Source organism: Carassius auratus, unplaced genomic scaffold (assembly GCF_003368295.1).
Source record: "Carassius auratus strain Wakin unplaced genomic scaffold, ASM336829v1 scaf_tig00015962, whole genome shotgun sequence".
NCBI classification, from domain to species: Eukaryota; Metazoa; Chordata; class Actinopteri; order Cypriniformes; family Cyprinidae; genus Carassius; species Carassius auratus.
In genome coordinates, this window is record NW_020524637.1 from 146,555 (window position 1) to 157,368 (window position 10,814).

General features: G+C 39.7%; 1 protein-coding gene across 1 annotated transcript; it reads left to right on the plus strand.

The window, feature by feature from the left end:
* The first annotated feature begins 6,817 nt into the window (after nt 1-6,817).
* Nucleotides 6,818-8,486, plus strand: LOC113074990 (SLAM family member 9-like). The gene is made up of 3 exons (XM_026247705.1): nt 6,818-7,113; nt 7,609-7,932; nt 8,104-8,486. Exons 1-3 carry the CDS (start codon nt 7,065-7,067, stop codon nt 8,421-8,423), a joined length of 693 nt encoding a protein of 230 aa, XP_026103490.1. The 5' UTR covers nt 6,818-7,064; the 3' UTR covers nt 8,424-8,486.
* Nucleotides 8,487-10,814: the final 2,328 nt, after the last annotated feature.

Below are 10,814 nucleotides of genomic sequence, written 5' to 3' on the forward strand. Positions count from 1 at the left end.
AAAGAATGCTGTATTCATACGGGAAGCTGCACTAAGAAACCATGTCAAATACACACACACACACACACACACACATGTGATGTTCTGAATATGTTGTCAAATGTAGCACAGACACATCTTCGCTCTTTAGTGTCCAGATAGTTAATGATAAAGACAGATGGTCATTATATTGACTCACAATCATTTTTTTGGAAACCTTGACTGATAGTTACTTCTTTCTACTTTTAAACTGACAAATGGCTCCATCTGGTAGATAAATGAGAAAAGCAGCTAAAACAAAATCACAGCAAGGACTCACCTCAAGTCTGAGCTTCTGGGCTGCATTTCCCAAAACCATCGAAAGTCTAATTTGGCTACATTGTAAAATCTGATGAAATGAAATGTCTCTACAATCAACTTATCTCATGATGAAACACAGCACTGGTCTCTATATGGCTCCTGCTCCTCCATTTTTACCCGACTTTCTCTTTGTTACTTAGTAAAATAACAGCATGTTTATTATCTCCAGAATCTGTGGTTCTGGTGTTCATGATGTTCAGAGATCCAGTCCTATTCAATAGATGATTAACCCTAAGATTCAAATAATACTGCACCTGCTCGTTACGGGCTGAGCAGTTACACCTGCAACCCATCAAGGCCTGGCTTTATAAGCAGCACCAACGGACATAGAGGTGAGAGATGTCTCCAAAGACTCGGCTAACGTATTTCTGTTATTTCCTCCCGATAGCAGTGTGTGACCGCCAGTCCACGACATACACAGACTACACGGACCCACACAGCAAAAAAGGAGAGAGTAGGCCGAGCACAGAGCACCGGAAACCCCTCACGTTGGCTACTTTACCCTCACATTGGTTAATAAAATCCACCTTTCAGGGAACTCACCTTGATCCTCGTGTCATGTGCTTCTTCACCCCGTCACACTGGTGGAGAATGCAGGTATTACACTGAAGAAGTTACCGACCAGTATACCACCACATTCATTGTCACCCCACTTTGCTTGCTATGGATGTTTTTTTTTTTTTGCTGGTTGTTTGGCTCAAGTCCCCTTCCTGTTTCCCCAGGTGGCGCTCCTCCCCCAAAGATGGAAGATCTGCTCAAGCACCTCACCGAGGTAAGCATTCGCCAGCAACAGATCATGGAGCACATGGCCTCCCGACAAGGAGAAATCGGAACGCGAGCTGGCCACCCTCTGCATAGCCACCACCCCGCGATCTCCGCTACCTGACCCCCGAGCCCAGGCTACCCATCTCATCCCCAAGATGATGGCGCATGATGACCGCCTCAAACACTGCTGGGCCCAAGTGAGGATCGCCGATGGGAAGGAGCTCCAACTGGCACCTCATACAACGCCTCACATAAGCGACCGCTTCCACTGGCCGGGCCTGGAGGCTGAGGTCAAACACTTCTGTCGGCCCTGTCCCACCTGTCAACGGACGTCTCCATGCACCCCTCCCCCCAGCCCTCTGATTCTGCTTCCCATCAATGAGGTACCCTTCGAGCGGATCGGAATGGACCTAATGGGGCTGCTGTCGAAGTCCGCCCGGGGACACGAACACATCCTGGTCATCCTGGACTACGCCACCCACTACCCTGTGGCCGTCCCCATCTGTAAGGCCACCGCAAAAGTCATCGCCCAAGAGCTCTTCCTGCTGAGTAGTCGGGTCGGCCTACCATCCCAGATACTGACTGACCAAGGCACCCCCTTCATATCCCGGGTGATGGCTGACCTCTGAAAGCTCCTCCAAATTAAACAGCTCCGCACCACCGTGTATCACCCGCAAATGGATGGCCTGGTCAAGTGGTTCAACCAAACGCTCAAGCAGATGCTGCGTCGAGTGGCTGCTGAGGACAAGCACGACTGGGATAAGATGCTGCCCTATGTCCTGTTCGGCATCCAGGAGGTACCCCAGGCTTCCACCGGCTTTACCCCCTTTGAGCTCCTCTTCAGCCGACAGCCCTAAGGCCTGCTTGACGTCGCCAGAGAAGCCTGGGAGAAACCGTCAGCCATCCACCGCTCTACGATAGAACATGTCCGGGAGATGTGGGAGAGGATCGACAGGGGTCATGCCCATCATCCGGGAACACCTTGCCAAAGCCCAACAAGCCCAGCAACGGCACTACAACAGGGCAGCCACTGGAGTTTCAGCCAGAAGACCACGTCATGGTCCTAGTCCCCATCGCCACCTGCAAATTCTTGGCCAGCTGGCAAGGTCCCTACACAGTCACAGAAAGGATTGGCCCTTTCACCTACCGAGTCTGGCAGTCTGGAAGGCGGAGGGAAGATCAAATATACCATGTGAATCTCCTGAAACACTGGGTCGGGACCGGGACCGGGCCCCAGCTTACTGCCCTCGCTCATCTACCTCCTGTGGCTGTTGACATGGACCCCCCCTTCCCGGCCACCCAAATGTCGGAGCTGCAACACCTGGTCAGTCAGTTCACCGATGTGTTCTCTTCCCAGTATGGGTGGACCCATGTCCTCAAGCATGATATCCACACAGCACCCAGAGTGATCGTCTGGTAGCAGCCCTATTGTGTTCCGGAGGCTCTGCAACATTTCATCGAGGAAGAGGTACAGGGGATTCTGAGGTTAGGGACCATTGAGCCATCACACAGTCCCTGGTCCAGCCCCATTGTCCGAAGCTCGACGGCACCTTCCGCTTCTGCAAAAACTTCCACCACTTGAATGAAGTATCTGAGTTTGACAGCTACCCGATGCCGCGAGATAAGCTGTCGGACTGCCTGGAAAGGGCCTGGTTCATTTCGACCCTTGACCTCACCAAGGGCTACTGGCAGGTCTCCTTAACCGAGTAGGGCAAGCCGAAGACGGCGTTCTTGATCCCTAGTGGCCTGCACAGGGCTTCCGTCACCTTCCAACGTCTGATGGACGTCCTCCTGCGGCCCCACCAAGCCTACGCGGCCGCCTACCTGGACGATGTGGTCATACATTCTTTTTTTTTTTTATTAGATTTTCAATTTTTGACAAACATGCCAAAAAGAAACACAACAAACAACAACACATCTACCAATCCCTCCCACCCCACCCCGCGGTCTCTTTTTAATGGGGTACAAAATGAACAGATAAGTCTACAAAAAAAAAACAGCCACAGGATTGGTAAAAACATTTATAAAAAACAATAAAAAGAAAAGAAAAATAAAGAAATGGGATAAAGTGATGAAGTGTTCAAACTGAGTCCTGAACATTGCTTTGTGCAATATACTTGGAGACCTTTTCAGCAGCTATTGTCCATATTTTAGTGTTGAGATTTGAGCCAAGTTCACCCGAGCTGTGGATTTTTCTATCATTATAATGTCCTGAAGTTGAAACAACCACTTGAATATATCCAAGTTATGTGGTGGGAGCCAGTGTTGAGCTATGAGTTTTTTTTGCAGACGTTAAACCGGCCAGGTAGACAATTTTTTTGCAGCTTAGAGAAGTCAAACTGAGAGTCATCATTCAGTAATAATACAGAGGGTGTCACTGGAATAGGATATTCAATGATTTTCTGTAAGATACCTCATACCTCAGTCCAAAAATGTTTAACCTAATGTTGGTCAGGACATTTATCACAAAAAGGACTGAAGGAGGCTAAGCTCTCCTCTATCTTTCTCCAAGGAACCCTAGAGAGCGGGTCTAGCCAATCCTTAATTAATTTGATTTGAGAGGACCTCTGATACAATTTGAAATTCGGAAGCGCTAATCCTCCATTATGTTTTGCACGCTGCAGTGTTTCAAATTTCAGTCTGGGTTCCTTGCCATTCCAGATGAGTTTACGAATTTTAGAATTGAGTTTATGCCAAAACATTTTCGGTGCAGGTAACAGAATCATAGAGCTAAGAAAAATTCATTTTAACATTCACTATTCTGGCATGTAATGATAATGGCAACGAGATCCATTTTTGGAGATCTTGTTCAACCATAGTTAGAATTTGTAGATAATTGGCATCAGGTATGCCATGAAGGGAAGAGTGAACAACAATGCCTAAGTAACTTAGTGAAGATTGTATGGAGATGTTACAAGGTAGTCTAACTTTCTTAGTCATGCTATTAAATGGAAGCAAAGAGGATTTATCCCAATTAATTTTATACCCAGAGAGCCCACTGAACTTTTCACAGTATCTGGGGAAATGAAACTTGAAGATCCGATATAAACAGTAAAATATCAACAGACATTTTCCTGTCTTATCAGTTGGGCTAGGGGCTCGAGTGACATTGCAAATAGCATAGGGGATAATGGGCACCCTTGTCTTGTGCCTCGTTGTAAATTAAAACCCCTTAACTGTCACCCCCCCCCCCCCCCCATTTTTTAAATAGGCATTAAAGTGCACTATCCAAACTAAAATTGCTGTAATTTATGAACACTTTGGAATATAAACATAAGGTTGGTCTCTTTTTAAAGAAAATAATTAGCAGATTTTTGGCAAATTTTTTCAAAAAAGTAAAGTATCAAAAAGTTATAGAAGTTTAAATGTTCTGTAAATAATATGCGCAATATTAATTTTATTATATTTTATTTATTATAAATATTTTACATAATAGGTTTGACTCTAAAATTGGTATAAAATTAAAGCCTTGTGTCTAAATAAGTTATGTTATAAATTTGAAGTTGATATGAAAAAAATTGAGGTTCCTGTGAGATTTTATTTAGGGCGTCATACCACACACAGCCACTGGGAGTCATCAAAACTATTTGGAATTTTGCTTAATGAATTTTTCCCGAGATTTCTCTGTGAATTTTACTTCTATCTCAAAATAACCACCAAATATGAAATCCTGAGCCTCAGACCTTTCCAATGATATGTTTGTTGCCAAGATTATAAAAAGTTTTGGTTCTAGAAGACCGTAATGCATTGTATTTTATGACACTTGGCCCTGCCCACTAAGGGGGAGGTGACCGCCATTAGATTTTACCATTTCCATGGTAAAGCAATGTCCGATTTCAAAATGGTTTTCACAGGGCTTCTAAGCTTTCAAATGATATATGATTTATGATGATTACTAAAAGATTTGATAGAGAAAAAGACAACAACAAAAAAGAGTGCCAAGCGTCCCACAGGTGGGACGGTGAGGGTAAAGAATGTTCTCCATTAGTCATAACAGAGGCCATGGGGTTTCTATACAAAACTCTTATCATGTTTATGAAGCTTTTGCCCAGACCAAACACCTCCAAAACAGACCAGAGGTAGTCCCACTCCAGCCTGTCAAACGCCTTCTCTGCATCCAACGAAAGAACCTCAGCTGGAGTGGGACAACCCTGCCCTGACAGCAAGCAGTTTTGGCCCAGATCCGGCCCACATCTGGCCCGCATGAAATCCATGCTGGCCAGAGGTGGGCTGGATCTGGGCCAACACTATGTTGCTGCCTGGGTGGGATTCATGAATGACATGCAATAGTCTCCGAATGTTGTCCGCCGCTAATCTATTATGAAGCCAGACTGGTTAGGATGGACTAAAAAAGCACCCACCTCTACTGCCGCGTGGATGGCAGTCAGGAAGACAGGTCCGAGAAGATCAAAGTATTTAAGAAATAATTCTGCAGGGATCCAGTCTAAGCCTGGCGCCCAGCCTGTCTTAGCACCTTGTAATGTCCCTTTAAGTTCCTCCAAAGTAACTGGCTGTCCTAAAGATTCAGTTTCCTCATGACTAAGTCGAGGTAGAGTAAGAGACTGCAAAAAGGCAGTACAACTTGAACTTGAGGGATTAAGTTCAGACGTATAGAGTTTGGAAAAGAAATCGGAAAATGAGGAATTAATTTCTTTGCTATTCCCAACCAATCCTATAGAAGGGTGCTTAATTTTTTCAATGTAGGCTTTTGCCTGATTTTGCTTCAGTCTTAAGGATAAAAGTTTGCTCGGTCTGGCACCATAAAAGTAATAGGACTGTTCTGTGAATCACAAATTCTGCTTTCTTCTCAAAAGATCATTCAATTCCTCTTTAAGAGTCTGAAGCATCTTATAATTTGAATTGGAGAAAGAAGATTTTAGTGACAAATCAAGTTTTTGAAATTCTTTTTCTAAATGGTAAATTCTCTGATTATGTGCCTTTTTTACGTTAGTAGCAAAGGCTATAGAAAAATCTTTGATAAAACCTTTCGTAGCTTCCCAGATAAAAATAGGGTCTTCAACCAAACCAACATTAAATAAAAGAAATTCAGACAGACCAGCTTTGAAGCCTTCTTCAAACTTATTGTTCTGTAAAAGAGAGATATTGAAACGCCACAGCAGAAATCTTTCAACAAATGGAGCACATTCAAATTCTACCATTAAAGAACTATGATCTGCAAGAATAGCTGGTAGTATAATTGTCTGGTCAAAAGAGTTCAAAAGTTCCTTGGAGCATATGTTTTCATTTCTTTATCTTTTTTTTTTTTTTTTTTTATAAATAAAACGAGCATTCTACACTTGTAATATGTGTTAAATATTATTGTGTTGCTATAGTTTTTCTCCTTCACAGTTTCTTATTGTTTCTGCAGATTAAAGTGTCTTCAAAAGCTGCTCATAAAGGCAGCACAGGAAGAAGCCCTTCACCTGCAAACTACACACATACTCTACATGCCCAAGCTGTTTGTCCATCCAACAGATCAACCACATTTCTAAAGAAACAACCACAGCTTTCAGTTTGACTCACAAGATTTTAGAACTTTAGAAACTGAAGCTCTATTTTAGCTGTGTACTTTTTCCATACACTTTGAATTGAGACGTGAATAAATACACATCCGTTTTAAAATCACTTGTTAGGCTTGATTTTACTCTACCATAAAATGTAGTTCATCCAATAATATTCTTAGTTTATAATAAATAAGTAACATATTCAGGCAATTACCTTTTAAAACTGTCAATGTTAAATGATAGAAAAAATGTTAGCAGTTAACAATCAAAATGTTAATAAGAATATGTAACTATGTATAACTTGTGCACAGATCATGTGCGTCTGCATTCGAGGGTTGTCCAGTTCTTTTGGGGGAGGATTCACAGCTAGAACAACAGATCTGTTGGAGTTATTTTAATCAGTTTGACGGTTATCTGCAGAGATTTTAGTTTAGATTTTTCACCGAGCAACTAAAAATGATCCAGATGCTTATTTTTTTCTGTTTGAGCTGCTGTCATCTGATCGGTAAGTTACAAGAGCATTTTCATACTGCCATTTATTTCCCTTTCGGAGTAATAAGGGATTTCTGTTCAAATTGTGATTTCTTTCTTGTTGTTTTAGAAATCTTAATTTCAAAGATTACAAATGCAAATCCTTACCAGCAATGTTTTTCTTTTCTTTATACATACTTATGCAGTAATAGTTAACCAAAGAAAATTAAATAAATATATCTATTTTTTTATATATTTATAATATCCTGGATATTTCAACTTGTAGAGCAAAATAACTGTGTGAATGTAGCTAGAAAGTAGCAATCTACTTTCACACATTTATTTTACTCTACAAATCATAAAAAAATGCATTACAGATCAAATTTGATCTAGACGTGTGTGTTAATGTCACCATTTGTTTTATGTTGCTCTCTGCTGCTGTTATTCATTTCACATTCAAATGTTACAAACTGATTTCTTGCTTTGTAAACCAACAGTTAACAAATCTGCTCTTTGTTTATTTCTTCAGGTGTTTTTGGTTCTAAGACAAATGAAACACAGTCAGTGATGGAGGGTGATTCTGTCACTCTACACACTGATGTTACTGAAATACATGAAAACGATGCAATAATGTGGAAGTTTGGAGCAGAAAAGTCTCTGATAGCTCAAATAAAAAGAGCCTCTGAAATCTTCTCCACATTCCCTGATGGGAGATTCAGAAACAGACTGAATCTGGACAGACAGACTGGATCTCTGACCATCACAAACATCACAACTCAACACGCTGGACTCTATGAAGTAGAGATCATTCTAGCAAAAATGTCATCAAAAATTTTCAGTGTTTCTGTCTTTGGTGAGTAGAGATCATTTTCTCTCCATCACATATTTTATTTTATTAATTATTTACGTAAGGAAATTTTTATACAGACACTCAATGCACACTAAATATGTACTCAACCCATTGGAAACAAAAATATTTTTGTGTAATTTATTCATATTTATCATTAAGTTCTCATGTTTTCAGCTCGTCTTCCTGTTCCTGTCATCAGCAGTAACTCTTCACAATGTTCATCTTCATCATCATCATCACAGCAGAATTGTTCATTGCTGTGTTCAGTGGTGAATGTGAGTCATGTGACTCTCTCCTGGTACAAAGGAAACAGTTTATTGTCCAGCATCAGTGTGTCTGATCTCAGCATCAGTCTCTCTCTACCTCTGGAGGTGGAATATCAGGAGAAAAACAGCTACAGCTGTGTGATCAACAATCCCATCACAAACCAGACCACACATCTGGACATCAGCAAACTCTGTCACACGTGTTCAGGTACAGCAGTGCTGTTTTAATGTTCATATTCACTTACATGCATGTCTCTCTTCATCATCATAACACTCTTCTTCATGTCTTCCAGGAGGCTCAGTCTCTCTGATAGTGTTGATTTCTGCTGCTGGATCTCTGTTGATTGTAGCTGCAGTCGTGATGAGCTGCATTTGCTGGACACACAGAAAAACTGATCAAGAAGGCAAGTTTTACCCGCTACTTTTATTACAAACTGGGTCTGACAATTATAATAATACTGCTCAGTGTTTTCAAATTCATATCACTCACACAAAAAACAAAGGCTACTTTTTTTTAGCATATATTTTTTATGTGTATGTTTAAAACAAAAAAGACATTAAATTTAGCAAGGTATTTTTATTTTTATTTTTTTATTTTTTGCAGTGTTAAAACCATTGAATTGTATGCAGTAATGCAGCCCTAATAAACAATTGTTAATAGTAATAATAATAATAATAATAATAATAATAATAATAATAATAAGACTGAGATTATTTTAATCTATTACTATTTTTCAAACAGTTAATTCCTGTGAAGACATGATCACTTTTGCTGTTATGAAGTATTATCCAACATCCTACGAAAAAAACACACATAAGTCGGTAAGAACATTTATTCTTTATTTAATCTCTGTGTCATTTGATCAGTGAGACAGATTTAGATTTGCATTTGTGTTTTTGCCTGTATACTACTGACCTATCATTAACATATCACATCTACACAGCTCTATATAAAATATATAACATCTCATAACTTCAAAATTAAAGTCCAAACTGCTGAAAAAACATCACAATAATCCACAAGTAATTTACACCACTCTAGTCCATCATTTAACATCTTGTGAAGCAAAATCTGCATAATGGTAAGAAATAAATCCATCCATCATCCAACATTAAGTTTAAACAAAGTCCATAATCCATAATCAAAAATTTCTTCCATTAAAAAATGTCGTCATCTTGTATCAAAATCGACCAAGATACATGTTTAGAACTGTTTTGAGTGTTTTGGCTTGTACACATTACCTGATCTGTGCAGATTTCTCTTGTGACACCTGAAAGATTACTTGTTTTTATTTTTTTACTAAAGAACCAGAATGAATAGAGATCTCCTATAAGCCACCAACAATGGTTTGCCTCTCTTCAGTGCAAGGACAGCCACACAAAAACTAAAATATAACAGAAACTCTTCTAATCTGCAACATAACAGAACATTCAATAAACCTTCCCTTTCACTCAAAAACACATTAAATAACATCTAACTTCATCATACTCTCTGTAGTCTAGATGGAAATAGGGGTCCACGAGCACCCCCCCCCCCCCCCCCGGCTTTTTTTATGCCACCTGATTTTTTAAAATCCTTAAAGTGTCTATTTTCATAATCTGCCAGGTGCCAAGCTGAAATAATGTCCCAAAGGGTTCTTTTTTAACCCTTTGCTGCACCCGATTTTTTTTTCCACAACATATTATTTCTTTATCATTCAAGTGTCTATTTTACGATTAAATTGGGTACCAAGCTGAAATATATCTCCAAAATGCTTGATTTTTAACCCTTTGCACCAAACCCGAAAAATCTAAATATGATTTAAAGTGGCATAACTTTTGATGTAAACAACTCACAGAGACAAATGGACACATTTTTCAATACAATTCTGACCCCATAAATTGTTATTTGTCATGTTTTATAACATCTTGACCATCTGTAATCAAAAAGAGCAAATAAAGTTCATTTGACAGTGTTTTTATTATACTTAACAGCCTGAAAAAGGGTTTATTTGAACCTTTTACTTCACCTATCCTGAACCTGAAGATATTTAAAATAGTTTTACTTTTGAAGTTAACAAAACAAAGCAAATTAGCTTAAATAAATAAAATAAATAAATAAAAAACTACAAAAAAAAAAATCCAAAAAGGTCCAAAAAGTTGACTGAGCATAAACTGCAAGTTTTGAATTTTGGGGCTTTGCAGTTGGTGGTCATCGGTTCATACCTGCAGATCGCCATCTCCCACTGCTCTCTCTTTTGGAAAAATTTCAGTAAGTATTTGAAACTATAATTAAGATATACCTTTGCAGTCATAACTTAAAGTGATTTTTCAACAGTTTTTACTATTATCACAGGCTTTCGGAAATCGAATCTGTATTCTTGACTAGCAGTGTTGGTAGCTTAGTTGGGTGGGGGATATGAGATAAGAGACTCTGTGAAGACGTCAGTTCACCATACCACATGAGGGATATTTGTGAACAGATTCCATTGAAATTAGAGAACTTGTCTTTGGATACAATTGGCTATCACCAATATTGCTATAAAAGCTTTACAGGGAAAATAAATCGTTTAAAAGTGTGTAAAAGGCTTCTACATCTGGTGAATCATTATCATTGAAAAGGGACTCTCTGCGCCATGT

Bases quoted from the DNA above. Each gene is read 5' to 3' on its own strand.
- LOC113074990 (XM_026247705.1), top strand. From the start codon at position 7,065: ATGATCCAGATGCTTATTTTTTTCTGTTTGAGCTGCTGTCATCTGATC. The intron at 7,114-7,608 runs GTAAGTTACAAG...TTATTTCTTCAG, and splicing joins GAGCTGCTGTCATCTGATCG to GTGTTTTTGGTTCTAAGACA. The intron at 7,933-8,103 runs GTGAGTAGAGAT...TCATGTTTTCAG, and splicing joins TTTCAGTGTTTCTGTCTTTG to CTCGTCTTCCTGTTCCTGTC.